General features: G+C 35.6%; 3 protein-coding genes across 5 annotated transcripts; all 3 read left to right on the forward strand.

Annotated features, from left to right (window-relative positions):
- Positions 1–2273: 2273 nt before the first annotated feature.
- On the forward strand, positions 2274–10909 carry LOC147283227 (senescence-associated family protein). Of its 3 annotated transcripts, none has more exons than XM_086247382.1 (14): positions 2274–2384; positions 2542–2636; positions 3475–3874; positions 5356–5511; positions 5893–5966; positions 7548–7624; positions 7706–7777; positions 9063–9131; positions 9294–9340; positions 9454–9583; positions 9671–9739; positions 9840–9943; positions 10332–10407; positions 10496–10909. In XM_086247382.1, exons 3-14 carry the CDS (start codon positions 3537–3539, stop codon positions 10670–10672), a joined length of 1389 nt encoding a protein of 462 aa, XP_086103508.1. In that variant the 5' UTR covers positions 2274–2384; positions 2542–2636; positions 3475–3536; the 3' UTR covers positions 10673–10909. The 3 variants fall into 3 exon arrangements, with proteins under 3 accessions (XP_086103508.1, XP_086103510.1, XP_086103509.1); XM_086247384.1 differs by having other exon boundaries at positions 2275–2384; positions 5359–5511; XM_086247383.1 differs by lacking the exon at positions 2542–2636 and having other exon boundaries at positions 2291–2384.
- Positions 10910–11664: 755 nt separating this feature from the next.
- LOC147283228 (caldesmon-like protein (Protein of unknown function, DUF593)) lies at positions 11665–15865 on the forward strand. Its single transcript, XM_086247716.1, has 4 exons — positions 11665–13206; positions 13322–13522; positions 13637–15064; positions 15399–15865. Exons 1-3 carry the CDS (start codon positions 11925–11927, stop codon positions 15043–15045), a joined length of 2892 nt encoding a protein of 963 aa, XP_086103842.1. The 5' UTR covers positions 11665–11924; the 3' UTR covers positions 15046–15064; positions 15399–15865.
- A 1679-nt stretch (positions 15866–17544) lies between these two features.
- Positions 17545–19259, forward strand: LOC147283229 (HMG-Y-related protein B-like). The gene is given in 3 exon segments (XM_086248118.1): positions 17545–17701; positions 18381–18684; positions 18687–19259. Coding segments are annotated over 3 exon segments (537 nt in total). The 5' UTR covers positions 17545–17650; the 3' UTR covers positions 18869–19259.
- The last annotated feature ends 2244 nt before the right edge of the window (positions 19260–21503 follow it).

A 21503-nucleotide genomic window follows, 5' to 3' on the forward strand; every position in this document is an offset into this window, starting at 1 on the left:
ATTGTTTCTTTGCCACATGGCCTAAATTTGGTGTCCATCTCGTTGAAAATGCCACATCAACTATGTCCTGAGTGTCATTTAATAATTTTTTGGAAATAAAAATTAACGGACGTGTTATATTGTAAGTTTTTGTTAATTAATGTATAAATTTGAAATATATTTTTGTTCGTGGACCAAGGGTTTAAATTTCGAAAATTTCGGCAAAATTTCTCCGAAATTTTCGATTTGAGGAGGGGTCGAAATCGAAACCTAGTTTTGTTAAATTTTTTGGATAATTTCGGCGAAATTTCGCCCAAATTCTCGAAATTTCGCCGAAGTTTTCGCCGGCGGCAGCAGGGGGAGATCGGGGGAGAAAGGAGGGATGGCGGCAGGGGGTGGTCGGGGGGTGCGGCAGGAAGGAGAACGAGGGAGATCGAGGGCGTGGCAGGGGGGAACGCAGCAGGGGGCGCGGCAGGGGGGCGACAGTGAAGGCGTGGCGGGGGGGAGAAAGTGGTGAGGGTGAGGTGGGTTGGTGATGGATTGGAGAGAGAGAGAGAGAGAGAGAAAGAGAGAGAGAGAGAGAGAGAGAGAGAGAGAGAGAGAGAGAGAGAGAAGAAAAACAGTGGAAGAAGTTTTGCTGGAGACTCGGGGGGAAAAGAAAGGAAAGGGAAGGAAGGAAAGAAAAAGAAGAAAAAAAAAAAGAAAGGAAAAAAAGAAAAAGAAGGAAAGAAAAAGAAGAAGAAAAAAAGAAAAGAAAAAAAGAAAAGAAAAAAAGAAAAAGAAGAAGAAAAAAAGAAAAAAAAAAGTAAGAAAGAGAAAAAAAATTAAAAGGTTTAGGGTTGATTGGGGTTTGGGGCCTTTGGGCAATTGTAAAGAAAATAAAATAGTTTAGGTTTTTATTTGGCCTTTTTGGAGTTTCATTTAGTTGTTTTTAAACCCTAAATTTGTAAATTCTAATATATTTCTATATAAAAAATAATTTAAAATACTCTAAAAAGCCTAAACCCTAATATCATATACCATATCCTAGTTTGAGGTTTTTGGGCAATTGAAAAAAAAAATGATTTGAGATTTCGTTTGGCCGTTTTGGGGTTTCGTTTAATTGTTTTTAAAACCCTAAACCAATAAACTCTATACTTTTTTATATAAAAAATAATTAAAAATATCCTAAAGGACCTAAACCCTAATATTCTATACGATATCTTAAATAATATAGAGTATAGATTATAAAGTATATAGAATTTAGTGTATATATTATAGAGTATAAATAATATATTAATTTTATTTATTCATTATACTAATTTTATTTCATAGTATTTACCTTCAGCGCGCATTATATTCATCTTATATCACATGAAACTTACTATATAATTTGGTTTCTTCAATGTTTTTTATCAATGTAGTAGATAGTATGTTAAATAAACATATAGTAAAGTTTCATTCAAAATTTCCGTATTTTGATAGTAATTTTCATCGTTTCCGTTTAATTTCTGTCGAAATTTAAAAATCTACGAAATTTCCATCGAAATTTCCATCGAAATTTCCTCGAAACCTGAAATTTTATTCCTTGTCGTAGACAACTTGAAATACCCCCTATAATTAATTAATGTATTTGTACTTAAGCCTTATTTCTAATATTTATGAGTTAATTACACTTACACCCCCTGAGGTTTATCGTCTTTTCACATATACTCCTGGGGTTTCAATAATTACACATACACCCCCTAAGGTTTCAAAACTATTGCATATCCCTACAAGAGAAAAAAATAAATAAACAAAAAAGAAAATAGATGTATTGAGGTTGGACCTTACACATTGAGTAATCTTATTAGGCCACTTCACCCCTTAGCATGCATTTTTGTATAATTTATCATCATTTTCGTCTCACTATAGAGGGTTATATGCAACAGTTTTGAAATCTCAAGGGGTGTATGTGTAATTATTGAAATCTCAAGGGGTGTATGTGAAAAACAGATAAACCTCAAGAGATGTAAGTGTAATTAACTCAATATTTATCCACAAAGCACAATGGATTGGGTTTTCTGTCATTTAGCAAAGTTATTTGGTAAGCCTGATCCATAACATCTGGTCCATAGTAAGCTGACTCACATTATCAACAAAAAAGGGGAAAAAAGAAGTGAATTTGTGAATGTAGACTGCAGATGATGCCAAATAATATGTACAATTATACATGCATATAATTCCTCGTTCTTGTACTTTAGCGTTGGCAATCGCGGGGCCACAGGCTTTGCTTGTGGTTGCAATTTTTTCTCCTTCTTTCTTAATTTCCTTGGCCTTCTGCCTCCTCTGTAGTTACAAATTTGGCAACTTTACTTACTCCTCTCTCTCTCTCTCTCTCTCTCTCTCTCTCTCTCGATCTCGAAAGTCAGTGCTTCTTACCACAGGTTAGTAGTTTCTTTGCATTTGTTGATTTCTTCACTGACTGTCAACTGGTTTCATGACATTTTTGTGCACTTTTATTATAAGGGTTTTCTTTAATTTTCAATTTTAAGCTTTGTTCGTGGGATTTCGTCCCCTTTTATTTTTTGGGTCTATCTCCAGAGGTGGACGTAATAGGCAAATGGAATCCATTCCAAAGAAAAATTTCGCAGTAGTTTAGCTGCTAAACTTTACCCCAATCAGATCCAAAGAGTGAGGTATGGAACCAATTTTCATCACAGTAATAGATCACTTCCTGATTGTTGAACTTTATATGAAATAATTATATGTGTGAAAACAACTGCATTCTGCATTGTAAGTTGAAGAAAAAAATGTACCTGTTGTTGTAGTACTTGATAAAGAAGCTAGAAAGAACCTCAAATGAAGTTTAATAAAAGAAGATATGATTACAAATGTGGGCACCCTTTAATGGTAGCCAGAAGGGGAAATAGGGACTATAACAGGAGTGTCCTTATAAGAAATGGAAGAAAGAACTGAGAAAATTTATTTATGTTTTATGTTCATGACATGATTTTGTTTTGGCATACAACAGAAGCATTCCAACCTTGAAATTACGTACTTTAGAGAATTTGAACACAGAACATGTCAAAATTCACTAATTTTAAAATCCTAATAAGAAGACTGGAGATAGCAAGTTCAATTTTACTGCCGAAAAAAAAAAGAGAGAAAATGGTAGGTAGAGGATGCGTTATTGCCTATATAAGGATTATGTTGGTTAACGATTGATTCTGAGCTGTAGCCAAAAGATATGAAATTCTCAATGTGAAAAAGATGTGCCTATGAATTAAATGGGTTTCCAAGGAAATATGGTGTTCATTTACTTGTTAAACTGCAGATATAGGGGACTTTGGGTCTTGGCTGAAGGTAAAATGAAATATTTGATTCTTGTAAACTTACTTTGTTTTAATAAGCATTGTGTGGTTCAAAAAACTTTTGTGCTTAGTGTAGTGGTAGTTTTTCATTAGTTCTTTTATGGTAAATTTTTATATAGAGTATATGACACCTCCTTGTTTCATTTGTCTGTCTCCACTGAAGCTTTGAGCTTTTGTGAGGGAAGTTCTGGCTAGATTCACTTCATTCTTGTGTTGATCCTTCCCATGGCACTTTCTGCAAGCAAGGTTTCAAGCTGCCCTGCGGTGACTAATACAAAAACTCTTCCTAACTCATATGGAATTGTAAATTCTTTGGGCAAGTCAATGCAACGAAATAACTTTCATTATCCAAGTCAAGGAGTCGAACTGAGGCAGCTAAACTTTGGACGTCACTTGTCAGAAAAAATGAGCTTCTCTAATGATCATTTGTGGCGTATATTTGGTAAACCAGTTAGTTTCACTGTCTCTCAGAGATCCACTGTCTTATCTGTGTCAAGAGGAACTCATAATACCAAAGTAAAAGAAAGCATTATAACTTATGGTGATTGTGCTGAGGAGACTAGGTAAGAATCAATAAGAAACTAATATCAATTTTAATGTAAAGTAGACCTAATCAAGAATGTTTATCTCTCTCTCTCTCTCTCTCCCTCTCTCTCTCTCTTTCTCTTTCTATCTCTTTCTCATTACCATCAAACTTTAAATTGCTTTAAAAAACCTCCATTTATGGTTTCCATGGTGCAGGACCTTAAGTTTCTTGAATGTGCCTTTCTTTAACAATGACTTGCGGAATAGCTGTTATGTTTCAAGACTATATGAGAATTTACCTTGTTGAAATAGATATTATCGTATGTGTATGTGCAACAACCCCTAATGGTAAAAGGACAAAGGGAATGATAATAACTAATCTAGAATCATGATGCAGTTCTTCTGCTTCTTTCTAAACAAACATAGGTAGTTCCTTTAATATTATGAAAATTGTTTGGGATGTGTAGCATTGTTGTCGGTTTCAAAGTGACTTATGATTTTACTATTATTAACTAGTATTGTAAATTGGAACTTGTGAATTTTTTTACATAGATGTAGATGTGTGAAGGATTTTCATGATCCCTTGAAATTTCTTTACATGAACCTTGTGGTTTGTATTTGGAAAGTAAATAATGCCAATTGATAGTGGAAACATAGGAGTTAAGTAAAGTGCCAGTTTAATAATCTCAATTGTATGAACTGTTACTCCAAAGCATTTTACTTGTCTAACACACTTTTAGTCTTTTCAACTTCTAGACTTGTGAGATTTTCCTATATAGATCTAGGTGTTGTGAATTTATATCCAGGACATTTTAGTTTTTCTTCTTATGAAGCTTGTATTTTTTGGTTCTTGAAGGTCAATAGTGCTATTAGTATCAGAAAGCTAGGAAATAGCTGAAGTGGCATTTACATAATTTCAGTGGATGCAGAAAGAATAATCTCATTGTATGTTACCTTGAAGGCAAATATAAATGTTAAAGAGACTGATAGGCACATTTACGAGTTTCCATGTAATCTTTTGCATTTTCTAGTAGACTTTTAGTTTCCCACATTCTAAATTGTATAATATAAATCTTGTGTTATAATCATTTTGGGAATGCAAGAAACTCAAGTTTATATGGCATCAGAGCAAAACAATCCTCTCTTTGCATCAGATTAATCGTATTTGTTGTCTTCTACTCTTTCATTTTATAAAAGTCATAAAAGAAATTTCTGTCCAAATTGCATCTCTTTCTTGTCCGCATTGCATCACATCAAATCACTATGGTTCACTTATCTCTGGTTCATCAGTCACTTGCATTATGCATTAGCCACTGCATCTTCAGTTTTCAAGGTTACAAAACGATGTTCAGTCTCTTGATCAACAAGTATTGGTTTGGGTTTTCACATCTCTCTCTCTCTCTCGCTCTCTCTCTCTCTCCACCATTTTCTCTTTGATGATGACATATATTGAGCAGATGAAGTTTGTAAATACTACCAAATTGTTTGCAATATCTTTTAAAGAACTCCTGTTGTATAGTAGTTCACAGATTGGAGATGAAGAAGATGAGCATCCAGTCTTTCCTGAGAGAACTATTCACTCCAGTCAGGCCTTAGCTGAAGCTTGTAAATTTGTATGCAATGATGCAAAGTTTGTCAATGAACGGGCTCGCAATGACATTATCCTGCTGTCTCGGTAAAATTCACTAATCTGCTTTTTTATTTTTATTTTGTAAGATGAGATTGGAATAATTTATCATCTATCCATCTTTTCTCAGTCTTTATAGTTTACTTTCTTGGAAAAAACAAGCACTCTTAAATTACAATTAATTTTGGGAATCTTAAAAGTAATCAGGACATGTATGCAAAATTTGCAACTCCATGTTTTTGCTGTGTATTATACATTATAACGTCAGGTGGAGCATGGTTCACAAAAGAAAAAAACAAGTAAATATTTTAGTTGCACGTGGTAGTTTATTATTACTTTATTAAGTTATCATCTAATGCATGATTTTTAAATACATTGAAAATGTACATACATAGAGATCATTGCTCATGATTTGTCAATTCTCGTCAGTGGCATAATGAGGTTGGATGCCCGTGTGCGTCAAGATGTTGCTATTCTTGGGTCAGAGTTTCTTAAACTTGATGGTAGAACTCTCACTTTTTTTCCCCACTGTCATGAGCTTTAAAAACGCTACTCATTATTGAACGCACAGTTACATGAATATATTCAATTTTGAATTACAAATAATGTAGATTTATGGTTATGTTTGGTTCCAAGAATGGAATCCAAATCAAAGAAGGAATTTATTTCTATTGTTTGTTTGAAACATGGAATCATGGTCAGGATCAATATTGATTCTATCACATTGTTTTGTTAACTGTTTAACAGGTTCTGGGTTAAAACATTTATACATTTTTATCAAAAATTGCCTAAATTTAGCATTGATTAAGCTTTACATATGTCAACTACAGTTATTAATAAATCCTATATTCATTTTTACATTATAAAATATTTTCAATTTATATAATTATTAATGTTTAATGAAAATCCAAGATCAAAATTTGTGTATTAAAAATTTAATAGACAATCTAACCCTAAAAATATAGGAAACCTAAAAAACAAATGAAGATCAATAAAATTTGGATAAAGTGACAATCAATCTCTATATGTTTGGTACGCTCATGGAAAACAAGATTGTTAGCAATAAAGATAGCCAATTGATAGTCACGATGCATCTGCAAATTGGACTTGGAACAGAAATTGTAAGATCTTAAAAAAGAGAGCAAACCCATAACAATTCAGAAGCAGGGTGAGCCATATACAAAGAAATGCACATTTGGGAATCACTGACAATACATGTGCTTCCAAGAATAGTTTGTGCCAAAGTTTTAGGGTAATAGGGAAATGAAGAAACAAGTGATCTATACTTTCAGCTTCCTGTTTACACATAACGCATCAATGAGGGGATAAAATGGCATTAGGCTTCCTCATTTGAATAAAATTACAAGTATTGGCCATACCATGGGCAATAATTCATCCCTAGCATTAGGCATGTATGGAAGAAACAAAGAAAAAAAAAAACAGAGAGAGAGAGAGAGAGAGAGAGAGAGAGAGAGAGAGAGAGAGAGAGAGAGAGAGAGAGGAGAGATAATAAAAGAGTTCAATGTATCATTAGGAAGCAATAATCCATCCCTAGCATTAGGTACGAATGGAAGAAACAAGGCCAACCACTGATTGGGGCCAAAGGTGAGGAAAGAGAGAGAAAGAGTTGAAAGTATCATTAGGGACAAAGATGTCCAAGAGAGAGCTGAAGATATTATTGGGGAGTGGAAGTAAGCGAAAGAATGAGCATGAATGCGTGTAGCAATAGAGCGTGAGCATTCCCCACCTTTAAGTGGGGAATTCTACTTCCAAGATTTCAGGCATTCCATAGGAATGCTTGTACCAGGGAATCAGGAGTCAACCAAAAAATGGAATGGGAATGTTCATTCCATTCCCGCAGTCATTCTCTACAACCAAACATCACTTGAGTAACTCCATAGAATTTGCTATATTCTTGGATGAATATTTTTCTCTTTTTAAAAACTTCTGGCTACTTATTTTGATTTATGTAGGGGGGATTGGTTATTTTGTTTTGTTTTTTGGGTTGCCTAAACATGCAGTCATCTTTCTCATTTTTGCTGGTGAAATGTATGATTTCCTTATTTTAAACTTCTGCTCTGTAGCTCGGGCAAGAGAGGACACTGAGAAAATTGACCGTAATGTGAAGAAGAAAGCAGAGCGCCTTCAGCATATTGCTAAGGTATGTATACTATTTGTTTATTGTGGAGGTGAAGACACCTGGCGTTCTGATTAATGTTTGATAACCCTCCATCCTCCACAGATCTTAAAAGACAAAGCAGAGTCTAGATTGAAAAGTGTTGTGGATAAGCATTGGAGTGACGGAGCCTTAGAGGTACCTTTTTTTTCTGAAAAAAACAATTCTTTTCTTCCGTCTATTGTTTGACACGATGAGCCTTACAGGTATCTTTTTTTTTCTGAAAAAAGTAATTATTTACTTCTACAATTGACAGGATGAATGTGACATAACATTGATATCATTATAATGGCTGATTACCAGTGTAAAACTTACCAGTGTCCACAATTGTTTGAAATTGTTTAGATTTTTCTTTAGAACCCTGTTTTGTGCTTGGTGTAAAGAAACCTAGGTTCTTCTCTATGGTGCCCTAGAAAATGGTATAATATTGAATGAACCATGATATCTGATAAGTTAAATCTACACTTTATAGCATATATTAATTAATTGCTCAGTTGTGGTGTTCAATAGAATAGCCCAATGATGGTTAAGTAGTGGTTTTGAAGCATCCATGGAATATACAAATTGCAGGTTTCTCTGGAAAAATTGTATTCAATTTTATGCTTAAGGGCAGGATTAGAAATTATGTTTTTTATTTCATTTTATTTATTAGAATTAGAACTTAAGGATTATTCTTTAAATTTATTTTAAGTTATGGTTTTAGAGCATCTCCAATAGACTCTAGCAAATTCACTCTTCAAATTGTGATTTGTTGACCTATGTGGCAATTTGAAGAGTAAAATTTGCTACTTGAATTTTTTTTTCTCCAAAAGACTCTTCTAACTTTAATTATTTGTATTTTTTCTATGCACTAATAATTTTTTGGAATTAAATTATTCAAACAAAATAAAAGAAAGTTTAATTTATTCAACTTAAAGTTTATTATAGGAGAGAGAATGTAAATTTTATAGGAATTATAAAGAAAATTTAATGTCATTAATATTTGAAGAGAGGAGAGAGGGTCCTAGATTTGAAGAGAGAGAAATTGAGTTTTAAGTTGAAGATTCATTTGGAAGAGTCTCTTGGAGCCTAAAATAATGCTCTCTCTCTTCAAAAAATGAAGAATTCTTCATTTGAAGAAGAGTCTATTGGCGATGCTCTTAATTCTAACAGTTTAATTATTATGCTATTTTAAAATTTTTAAGTATCTTACTGTTATGGAGTGCCTAAATAAATATGCCTCATTGTAATAGGATTTAAGACTTTGACATATTGATTTGGTAATAAAAAACTGAGTTTACCATACTTTGCCTATCTTCCTCTCTTGGTGTATTCTGGTCCCAGATCACTCTGTATTTTCATATGCTTCAAATACTCCTGCTTGTAACTTTGTAAGAGAATTCAACATGATACATCTCGATGCTGTCTTTTGACTCATTTTTAGGCTGACTTGCGCCGTGCTGACTTCCGTGCCAAACAACGTGCAATGGAAGATGCCCTAATGGCTTTGGAGGTGAACTTCTTTTGTTTTGCAATACGAATAACTAGGAATATTTGAGGATAAGATCTTTATAGTTTATCATGCCTAGTTATATTTTTCATTTATAATACATGCTGCAAGTTTCTATTAATGCTATAATAAGGAAATCTGTGATCCCTTTCATTTGTTTTGCAGTTTGTTAGAAACATTCATGATAGGATGGTGAGCAAAATGTACAACTTGTAAGCTTCTTTTGTGATTGTTCAACTTCACTTGTCATTTTACCCCTTCCAAGCCCTTTTCCCCATTATATATTTACCTTTGAAACCATAATTTCTGACATGTCCGCATCCAGTCCTCTGCATAGGGAAAATGGTATTTTATCAGAAAATGACATACTGGGGCACATAATGCTTGAAAAGAATGGCAAAACTCTGAATTTCCCTCCAGGGGAAGTATCTACTGATCGCATTACTGCAATTCAGGTCATTTTTTCTTGGATATCTCTAAGTCTCTTTCCTCCTCAGTTGCTTGAGAGTGATATTCATACTCTTATAAATGGTAATATACAGGAAGCTTACTGGAGTATGGCGTCTGCCCTCTCAGAAGCTGATGGAATTGACTATACTGATCCTGAAGAGGTTCATATCTTCATGTATTTATGTTCCTATATGGTCGAGCAATTAATCCTAGTTTGGTCATTGTGTTCCATGTTTAACTAATATTTTGTATCTGGAGCAGCTCGAGCTGTTAATTACAACCCTTATAGATCTTGATGCAATGGATGGCAAAAGTAGTGTATCATTATTGGCAGAGTGTTCAAATTCTCCTGATGTCAATACCAGGTAAGTTATTCAAGCATCACTTATGTATTTTATAGGACCCCTTGGACAACGTGACCCCTCTTGTGACTTCAAAAATGCAATGTTTCCTCTCTTAACCTATTAGTTTAGTCTTTTTGGTTGAGAAACAAAAGATGTAAAGAGTACAAAGCCAATCATGTAATATGCTTTAATCTTCCAATCGATGTGCATGTACAAGGCTGTCTTTGTTCTTCAAGAGGTATCCTAACACCTTTGTAGCATAAAGAACGAATGTAATTGAAGCCTATGCTCTTGGAGCTACTTTTCCCCTCTTTTAGAAACAATGCTGAGGGTATTGTCACTCCTGTTCGTTTTAGACATTTATTTGTATATCATCCATTTTTCCCTGTTTGTTTTTTGCTATATATAGGCAAGCATTAGCCAATGCTCTGGCTGCAGCTCCATCTATGTGGACTCTTGGTAATGCAGGAATGGGAGCATTACAGGTTTAAAGGCATTAAATAATGTTAATCTTCATTCTTTGCCATAAGAATGATGGCAGACACTCATGTCCATCGATCATTCCTCTTGCAGAGACTCGCAGAAGATAGCAATCCAGCAATTGCTGCTGCAGCATCTAAAGCAATATATGAACTTAAGAAACAATGGGAGATAGAGGAAGGGGATAGCTGGCGGTTTACGATGAACCAAAATACCATGGAGGAAGAAGGGGAAAGCCAAGAAGCTGACGATAATGCAGATACAGATTGAAGTATTTAGACAAGCGTAGAGTAGATATTCACTTGGAGGTTTAAATTAGTTGTAGGATAAAAACCCCCACTAATTACAAAAAAAAGTGATTAATATTCTGTAAATAAAATCCTACAATTTTTTTTTTTTTGTTCTATTGAAATATGCATCATATCATTTGCAAAGTCCATGCATTAATAAATCAATAATATGGGGGATTTCAAACTTGAGATCTTTGATTACTTGCACGGTTATAAATCCTATCTTGTTCTTAAAGTTCTTAATTTTGTTAACTTTGTTCTCTGTTTTGTACATTGTAGTGTGCTCAAGTCTTGAAGCCCTTTGTTTTATTGTATTATATACATGCAAGGATAAACTTGCGCTTCATGGGTAAAAGGTGTAGTATTTGGTGTAATATGCTAGTCAATTCTGAACCAATTTCTTTGATAAATCGTCTCAAATGATTGACACTGACTCTGACATTGTGAATTAAATACTCATATGACATTGTAAATCTTTCAAAAGTATAATTGGTTTGGTAAGCTTTAGTTGGATTCCTTGATTTTTATTTCTAGTGTTTCTCAAACCCTTGAATGAACTTTTAAAAAAGCAAAAGAAAGCATATACATGCCCGGGAGCAAAAGCAGGGAGACAGACACACAGAGAGACCATAATTCCACAAACGTTATTAACCAACTTTATTCATACAAAGGCTCTTCGATCACTCTCACTGTCCCCAATTTGATCCACTTCCTTTCCCTTTTTCCACTCACTTTTTCTTTCTTCTTAGCTTTTCCATCATGCCTGCCACTGTGACAACCCTTCTTTCATCATTTCCTACCAACCACTTTAATTTCAATAATAAGAACCCCAAGTATATAATTGATTTTAATGTTAGGAGGAACCCATCTTTTATTATTGTTTTCTTAATGCTGCTATTGCCTATTTTTAGTTGTTAAAACAAGCCTTTACAGATACAGATGCATGCTGACTAGAGAGAGAGGTTTTTCTGGAAGTAACAATTTTCCCAGATAAAGATGCCTTAAGAAAGTATTAATACATTGCAATTACAGTCACAACTCATAGCAACATAAGATTATAATATACTGCTACTGTTTAAGTGTTAACCAAACTAGAACAAACTGGGAAGCATCTCTGCTTCTCTTGCAACAGCTCTGTACAAACTTGAAAACCGTTCCTCTCTCTCTCTCTCTCTCTCTCTCTCTCTCTCTCTCTCTCTATGTGCAGCAGAAGAGCATAGGCACATACATCCATGGCCACCAACAAGTTTGCAACCATGTTGCATAAGAACACACCCAAGTTCATCGTAGTTCTAGTTTATGCTGTCCTTGAGTGGGTTTTGATAACACTCCTCCTCCTCAACTCTTTGTTCAGTTACTTGATCACAAAATTTGCCAACTACTTCGGCCTCAAACCACCTTGCCCATTGTGTTCTACAGTACTTGAAAACATCTTGGAACGAGGCAATAAAAGCTCAAAGTCATGCACAGATCTGGTATGTGAGAGCCATGCCACTGAGATATCAAAAGTGGGTTACTGTTTGAATCATAAAAAACTGGCCCAATCACATAATATGTGCTGGAACTGCTTGGCTTCTCAATCAAATTTTACAGGAAATTCTACTGGAATGATAACAAGGATGGCTTTCATTTCATGGTTGAGTGAGAACAAACTCGAAAAAGATGAGGAACCTCTTATATGTTGTTGCTGCAAGGAGAGCTTCAACAGCAAACTCTGCCCTCCTCTGTTTTTTGAGCATTCTTGGGGTTGTTTGGAGTATTCCCAGAAAGGAGATTCAACTATAGAAGCAGTGGATGATGGCAAAAATGGTGGTGAGTACCAAGGCACAACCAAGCCTGATAGCCCGTCAACCCACAGCGACAATGGCTATGAGATGGAGACAACCAATGAAGAAGAACATGATGATGATAAAGAAGCAGACGAACATCAATTTCCATCTGATGTATGTAGTTCTTGCTTCAGAGACACTGTGGAGGAAGATTGTCCAAGGTCTGCATCAGCATTGCTATGTTATGAAAAGGATGCAAATGAAGGTAACAAAGCAGGTTCTCGTGACATTACAAAGTCAGATTCTAACAGCAAACTCGACCATCAATTCTCAGATGCTACTACCATCTGTGATCTCAATCATCACTTGATTTCTTTTGAGTTGATTGAATTTTCAACTACAGCAGACCAAGGATTCCACAAATTAACAGTGGATGATATTAGAGAGCATGATCATCAAGAAGGAAGTTTTTATTCTGAGTCAAAGATTGGATCGCAACATCAGCTCACAGGAGAAGCAACATTATTCATGGTAAACGAGAGTGCAGCAAAGACGAGAAATGCTGAACTTGAAAGCTTGGAGAAGGCCAGGGGTTTTACTGATAATTCTTCTGCTGTAGATGTGGAAGAGGGAAAACAAGATTTGCTTGGAAAGTCATGTGATCAAGTTGTTACTGCTCCAGGAGCTCAAACTTTATTCGTTGACATTGAGGAACCAGATAAGAAAGAATCAAATGAACCACCAGGTACAGAGAAATTTTAATTATTCATGAAATTTATGCGCAAAAATCTATTTATCTCTTCCCAGACAAGGTTGGTCTATATTTATGTTTTGCATTCTGGTTTCTTAATTGAAAGCAGCATCTGAAGAAGAAAGTATTTCGGCTGATCACAATATATCAAGAAATTTGGCAAACACAGAAGTGTCTAACCATGCAGTTGATCAGACTCAAGCTCAAGAAGAATCTTCACTGTCATGCCTTGAAAGACAATCTTCCATATTAGATAATTGGACTGAAATTTCCAATGTACCTGATGCATTATTGGCTCAGAATGATAATGGTAAATCTCAAATCCGTATCTTACCTCCACCTTTAAACAAAAGTTCATTTTGATGACAGATATTTAGTACCATAAGTACAGAGCTGGCTTCTAAAGTAGATTTAATTTGAACAGGTATAAGACAAACAGAAAAAGCCACATTGCAAGAGAAAACAAGTATTCTTGAAAAGGATCAAGAACGGATGAATCAATTATGCATGTGTTCAGAGCCTAATGAACCAGAGGAAGAGAAGCTTCCTGACACACCAACTTCTGGGAGCAATCTCCACTACTCAAACAAGAAACTGTATGGAAAAAGAGAATTGGTGGCAGAAGAGTCCTTGGATGGAAGTGCGGTGAGTGAAATGGAAGGTGGGGATCCTGCTATAACCATTGAACGGCTCAAAACAGCTCTGAAAGCTGAACGGAAAGCTTTAACTGCTTTATATGCAGAACTAGAGGAAGAGAGGAGTGCATCTGCAATAGCTGCCAACCAGACTATGGCTATGATAACAAGGCTTCAAGAAGAAAAGGCAGCAATGCAAATGGAGGCATTGCAATATCAGAGGATGATGGAAGAACAAACTGAGTATGATCAGGAAGCCTTACAACTTTTGAATGAGTTGATGAACAAAAGGGAGAAGGAAAAGCAAGAACTAGAGAAAGAATTGGAAATATCGCAAAGGAAAGTCTTAGATTATGAGGAGAAAGAGAAGATAAGGATCATGAGCAGAATTAAACATGGAAGTGTAAGAAGTAGAAATTCTTCTGCTTCTTGCTGCCATTCATGGGATAGTGATGAACTATCCATTGATCTTAATTGTGAAGTGAGGGATGAAGATAGTAGCTTATGCGGCCTTCAAGAAAGCAGTAACAACAATACTTCAAATGAAGCAGCTCTAAGTTTGGAAGAAATGGCTATGGATTGTGTTAAGCATATGAGCGTTCTTGATGAATCATTAGCAGGCTTTGAGGAAGAGAGGCTTTCTATTCTGGATCAGCTCAAAGCATTGGAGGAGAAGCTAATCACTTTGGGTGAAAATGAGGAATTCTCTGAGGATGTAAAATTAATCAAGCATTGCTCAGAAAATAGTGTCGAAGAATTTGAAGAGAATCAAGATTTTAGCAGTCCAGAAGAAAATGGATTTTCTAAGGATAAACAGGATCCTGAGAGAGAAACATTGGGTTCCATGGCAAAGAGGCTTCTCCCACTTTTGGATGCAACTGATAATGAAACTGAAGAAGGGTTAATGTTTGAAGAACAAGTTGAATCTGAATCTATTGGAATGCAGAACTCAGTTACTAAGTTTGAATTGCAGGATAACAAAATAGCCATTGAAGAGGAGGTGGATCATGTTTATGAGAGGCTACAAGCTCTTGAAGCAGACAGGGAGTTTCTAAAGCACTGTATGAGCTCCATAAAGCATGGAGACAAGGGAGTGGATCTTCTCCAAGAGATCTTGCAACATCTCCGAGATCTGAGGGTCGTTGAACTCCGCGTAAGGGACATGAGTGACCCTGTGGGTGAAGTTTCTGTTGATTGATACAATGAGAAGCTAAGAGGTAATAGTCATTCTGATCCAAATGTATGGATCCCAACTTTGCATAACAAAAGCAGAATTAATCCAGAACAAACAAATAATTTGGGGAAATATTCACACAATTTTACAAATCAATGCTATTATGTAGAAAGAACTAACTTTTACAATGTATATAGAGATCAAACCTAAACACACATAACAAATAAATAACAAAAACTAATTAGGAAAATCAATTAGGTTTAGTTATTTTCTTAATTCATTCTAATGTGATGTGAGATTAGGATAAGATTCATGCATATTTTTTGTCACATCCAAACATGAAATGTTTAGATAATTAATCAGTTTGATGATTGCAGATTGGTCTCTTGGGTGATCAGAATGCCTACAGAAACAGACATATACGAGTGAACAAGGATCCACTTTTTGTTAAATACTTGTGCACAAAACTTGTGGAAGAAATGACAGGAAAATCTCTTAAGGGAGGGGGAGATTCCTGGTATTGTTTGTTCAACTTGGTGATTGAGAATTGAGATGCATACACCAATTCCTAGTCTTTTGGGCTTATTAGTGCAAGAATGATAAAATGCCCAAAATTTTGCAGGAACTCCTCATTACTGCAATTACCTAGCACAGGTGAATAGTATAGAGGAGCATATGTGTCTACCTTATTTGAGAATGTAGATTAGGCAGTTACTTGGGACTCACTCACGCAACTTCTTCTTCGTCATCTTGTTTCTTTCAGGTGTAACCCATCTTTAATCTGCATGGTAATCTAGTACATGTCATGTGTCTTCTGCATCTCGAAGCAGGACGATTCACTGTAAATATGGTTCAATACTGGTGTTTGCCAATGCTGATTTGCAGTTGCTTTCATTTCTCCCTTTGTTATTTCATTTCTCTCTTTGTTATTTATTTATTTATTTTTGACTTTTTATTAGTTTACTCATTCTGAACTTTGACACGTTTTTCACTTCACTACTTAATAAATTTTTTGACCCAATATGGCACCTAAATTTTAAAAAATTTTCAATGTGAGATCTCCGTTACTTTCCGTCACATTGTTAAAAATAAGGGCATTTTGTTCTTTCTATGTTAATTACTATTCATCATTTTCAATCTCAAGCATCATATTTTTCAGTTTTTATTTCAATTTCACCCATACTTTTGATTCATCAAATCTTCATCAAAATTAATAATCTTATACTCATTTTGAAACTATGAATCCCCTCTTTACAACAAAATTACCTTAATTGGGTCATAATGGTAGTCAGTGGTGATGAGAGGGGAAGGCAGCAATAGAGACAGATTTTCAGTGATAGCCTTTGCACTCTCTGCAGAGTGGTGATGGTGTTGGATTTGGGTAGTTAAGTAATATTGTTGGGTATGATGGATTATTTGTTGGGTTTTAGTAAGGGTAGTTTAGGAAACATATTGTGTGTACTAATAAATTTTAACATTTTTTAAAATTAAGTTGGATGTAAAAAGTATGGTGGGTGTACTAATAAAAAAGTCGGGCATGAATAACGGCACCCTTAATATATGTAATCTCAGAGTTAAAACCTAATATAAAGTTGACAAACCAATACCGAGAACTTGAGAAAGAAGTAAAAATATATTACCGAACACTTGGAAATGGCCGCCGAGCCCTCAGGGCCTAATATGCTTAAAAAATAGATAGTAATGGACTAATATTATGTAGCGTGAAATTATTACAATATTATTAGAGTTTAATTAAAATTCTAAAAATCAAAAGACTTTAGTTTATAAAATGTAAAATTAAAATACCTGGATGAAAGTCTCTCTAAAATGATTTCATTGATTGATATATGATACCCTCATAATATCGAAAAGGGTTAAATACAAACATGGTCTATGAACTTTACAGTGAATCTCAATTTGGTCTATTAACTATAAAAAATATCAATTTGATTCACAAACTTTTAAGTTGTACCAAAGAAGTACAAACGTTAACTTTGATGAAAAATTTCACAAAAACTAGTCATGTGCACATCAAGTGACCACATTTTTAAGGACATTTAAGTTTGTTCATCACATTTTCCTGTGATCAATTCCGTTAATTTTCGAATATAAGTTAACGTTTGTACCTCTTTGGTACAATTTAAAAAATTCGTTGATCAAATTGACACTTTTTATAATTGGTGGACCAAATTTGGAATTAGTATAAAGTTCGTGGATTATTTTTATATTTAACCCTATAAAAAATGAAAAATAAACAAAAAGATTTTAGAAAGTTCCAATCAGTTTTTCCAACACCTACCACAGCCGTCCATGATAGACTCTCTCAACCGTTCTATAGTCCACAGTACCACAGTACCACATCTCCCCCATGATAGACTCTCTCAACCGTTCTATAGTCCACTCAATGACTCCCAGCCGTCCATTTTAATAAGCAAAAATAATTTATAAAAATTTACTTTATCCTTTTGCTTTAAATGTAGCTCTCAAATCATTGCAAAATTACGCTCAAATCAAACAGTTTTACCATCGCAAATTAACAAAGAGTGCCCGTAGCTGAGCTGAGGGTGTACTCTTACACTGACAGCGCTTCAAATTCAAAAAGCTCGTGTTCTCTTTCTCTGCAGATTTAATGGCGACTGAAGAGGCTAATAAATCTCCATCACTCCTTCCTTACCCTGAGGTACATCTCCTCTATTAAATCTCAAACTAAACAAATTTTGTTTTTACAGCCTTTTCTATTCAGCCATTACTTTTTACATTTCCCACAAAAATTGGGTTGTTTGTTTCTGAATTTCTTGATTTTTCATTGCCTTGGATTTTTCCATTCCTGTTGACTTTTGGATATTGTGTTATGAAAAAAGAAAATTAAGATGGGTTCCTGAATAGTGTTAAAAGAAAAAAATTGTAGCTTTTGTTTTCATTTATTTTTCATGTCCCTCTTCAAAATTGAGCTTTCATTGCTAAGGATTGTCCTAGCTCTTCTAAGCTTGGTTATTTAAGATAAGAAGTTATCCACTTACCTCATCTACATTGATACTAAAAATTTTGGGATTTTCCAAAATTTCACAATGTTTCACTGCTTTTGTTTTTGCTCCTCTATTCAATAATTTGATATACCAGGGGAAAAAAAAAAAAAAAAACAATAGGGGGGATCCAAGATAAACGCCATTTTTAGCTAACTATCATTTTCTAACCCTCATCCTTGTCTATATGAATATTACAGGGGCATCTTCTCCCCTTGGACTGCATTCTGCTAGCAAAAGCCTTCTTTTTTTGGGTTATAAGTTCATCCAGTGAGCAATTTCTCAGTGGAAAAAAAAAGGATTCTTGTTGTTAATGTTTCAGTTGTGGTATTTCAGATGATTCTGAAGGCCATTGAAGCGTTGGATGACAAGAATGGCTTAAACAAATCCTCAATATCAAAATACATTGAATCAACATATGGGGACTTGCCAGCCGGTCACTCTGCACTCCTCTCTCACCACCTCAACAGAATGAAAGATAGCGGTGAGCTGGTGTTCTGGAAAAACAACTACATGAAGCCGGACCCCAATGCACCCCCAAGACGGGGGCGTGGAAGGCCGCCAAAACCCAAGGATCCGCTGCCACCGGACACGGTCTTGGCCCCAGCGAGGCCTAGGGGCCGCCCACCCAAGGACCCCAATGCCCTGCCAAGGTTAAGGTGTCTTCGGGGAGTGGGAAACCAAGAGGACGCCCGAGGAAGATGGCTCGGCCTACAGAAGGTTTAAGTGGATCAGCCACGGTAACAGCTACCTCGCCCGGGTGGCCAAGGGGTAGACCTCCAAAGGTGAAGGACTCATTGACTGAAGTTAGTGTTGAGCAATAGAGTTTTTAGTGTAGTATTAGTCTCTCTACCTCTCTCCTCGTAGAATTGGATGTTGTGTTGTTAGGTTAGCTGTGTCTTCTCTTAACTACTTGTACAATGTGTTATGCAGTTATTTGAGGTTCTGTTGGTTTCTAGTTATCATAGTTAGAGGACATGACTGCTACTAATGATAATTAGGATTTCATTTCTTTGTTGTGATCGATCTCATGATTGTTGTGCCAAGTTGTGGATGTCATAAATTGTTGATTGGCATCCATGTTGCTTGGCGCTGCTTCCAAAAAGCTAATTTGAGAGTGATTTTGGTTATTCAAGCTTTATTTGAAAGTAGGTATTTAGTTGGATGTTGGATTTTATGTTGGGAAGATGGCTTTGAAGAGAAGGAATATTGATTAGACAAATCGAGATACATGTTTGATGACTTTGTTGACACTGATGAGTTGGCCTAGGTAATACCTCTTTGTGTATAATTGATTGATTTCATAACCTGTTGTTTGCCTCACTTTCTCTCCGGCTACGTGTCAACCAGGCTGTAGATCAAGGAAACCATGTTCTTCTATTTTGCATTTGGGCGTGCTAGTACACGGCCGAGAGGCCTAGCGTATGATTGATGATGTCATGCGAATCTGACTTCCGGTCAGACGACCGTGAACCGAGGAAGGAACACCTCTCGGTTGCAAGGACTTAGGGTAAGTGTACGTTATCAGGTGTGATGGTGATGCGATGTGTAAACGTGAAAGTGCGAGTAACTGGTGTAAAATTAGGATCAAGCAAGTAACAAGTGACAGTAAAAACAAAATCAAAACAAAGAAGTTCTTCGATATTGATGGTGGTAATACAAGTATGAACTGTAAAACGCATAATCTAAATTATTTTAATCTAAGAAAGCAATAATAAAAGCACTAAAAAAATGATAAAAAGCAATAAAAATACTTATGCAAGAAATAAATAGCAAGTAACTAAGTTTACTCTAACAATATGCGAATCAAAGTGACATACTCATATTAAAACTAATAAAAACCAAAAAACATGAGAGTTTTGATTCTAAGTTCTTGAGAGAAAGGGTTTTCCTATACATTCATCAGTAAATATTTCAAGATCCCAATACACCCAATGTCAGATAGCTGCCAAAAAACACAAGCCAGAAAACACAATATGCATCCCGGCCACACCTTCGTAACTCCAAATACCTGGATTCGTTACAGTCCTCCCTGTGATACTCCAACCGCCCCATGAATTAGTTATTCCTAACCGGGTCATGAAGGGTATGACGAACATACCTTGTCTCCACATCGGATTAAGAATAGGAACAAGCCTAGAACAATAAAAACATAATAACTACCTATGAATTGAAAATACAGGGCTTGCTTGTGGTTTATGAGAATTTTTCTTGGGGGATTCGGGTGCCATTTTGGAAGCATCAAACCTCTATTTATAGTGGTAAAACCCTAATAACTGCCTTGGAATCCAAGAGTCCTGATCTTTTGAAAGGTTGTAACAGGTAAGGATTTTTAAGAGTTATGACTCTTGATCTTCTAAATCTCGGTTGCTTGTCTTCCTTGAGTCTGATCTGTTTAGCTATGCTTCGGCCTGTGGGCTTCTTGATCACGACCTACTTCTAACTTGCTTCTTTTCTTAGGCCGAGCGTCATAACGTCCCAAAGCCCCTTTTTCTGGCCCATCCGTGTATGGTGCAAAAATTAGGCCCAAACACCTGCATTAATTGATTTCACCTCTTTTGTTCCGCATCTCTACACCACAATCCAATTTGGCATACTAAAGGAGTCCAAAGTTTGTGCTTTCTTTTAATGGACCAAACTTTGTACAAAGTGATTGCCTTTGACTCACTCGCATAGTCTTATTTGCTAAAAGTCCTTATCTCAGGGTGAGTTCATGTGGGGGCAAAACCTGGTACGTTGGGACTTGAGAAGGAAGCCTCCACAAATACAATTGGGCAACGTTTGGCATTGATTGTGGTATAATTGTTAAGGAAATTCTATTCATTCCCAGTGTTCTTACTACACCCAACATTCATTTTATTTTTTTCTTTATTTTTTCATTATACCCAACCTACTTTCCTATTATAGCCTTATGTGAGTAAAACCTACACACACATTAGAATTTCTCTCCTTACCCAACATCACTCTCACCCCAGTACCTAACATCACTCTCACACTAATACCCACATCACCAAATACCCAACTTCTAAAGCCAACCCCGCTGCCACCGCCACCATCGTCGCCGCTGTCGTAGCCGTCGCGAGGGTTAGTCCTCCCTACCGGTACAACCACCCATCGCCACCGCCAGTCATTCAACCTTATATCTTCTTCAAACAAACAATGGCAGCCCCACATATTCCCCTTTTTCCATCAATTAAATAAATAAAACACATTTTCTAAGTTTTTTGGATTGATTTTCCATATTTGTTGATAAATATGATGTTTTTGTATGAATTTTAAAAAAATAATTTGAGTTTTTTGCGGGAAAATGAGGTTTATGGGTATTCATGTCGGAGGGGTTCGTTCGGTATTAGTATGCCAAATACGATGACAGTATTCGGTAGCCAGCCACTGAATTAGTTTAGTATCTTTAGAAAACTCTCACCTAATATATCCAAAAATGTTTGTTTCATATGTCTA

This window comes from Dryas octopetala, chromosome 6 (assembly GCF_963921425.1).
Source record: "Dryas octopetala chromosome 6, drDryOcto1.1, whole genome shotgun sequence".
Lineage (NCBI taxonomy): Eukaryota > Viridiplantae > Streptophyta > Magnoliopsida > Rosales > Rosaceae > Dryas > Dryas octopetala.

Excerpts from the sequence above, each read along its gene's own strand:
- LOC147283227 (XM_086247382.1), top strand. The coding sequence starts at position 3,537 with ATGGCACTTTCTGCAAGCAAGGTTTCAAGCTGCCCTGCGGTGACTAAT. Across the intron at positions 3,875-5,355 it reads GATTGTGCTGAGGAGACTAG|TAGTTCACAGATTGGAGATG; the intron begins GTAAGAATCAAT and ends CCTGTTGTATAG. Across the intron at positions 9,132-9,293 it reads ATGCCCTAATGGCTTTGGAG|TTTGTTAGAAACATTCATGA; the intron begins GTGAACTTCTTT and ends TTTGTTTTGCAG.
- LOC147283228 (XM_086247716.1), top strand. The coding sequence starts at position 11,925 with ATGGCCACCAACAAGTTTGCAACCATGTTGCATAAGAACACACCCAAG. Across the intron at positions 13,207-13,321 it reads AGAATCAAATGAACCACCAG|CATCTGAAGAAGAAAGTATT; the intron begins GTACAGAGAAAT and ends AATTGAAAGCAG. Across the intron at positions 13,523-13,636 it reads ATTGGCTCAGAATGATAATG|GTATAAGACAAACAGAAAAA; the intron begins GTAAATCTCAAA and ends TAATTTGAACAG.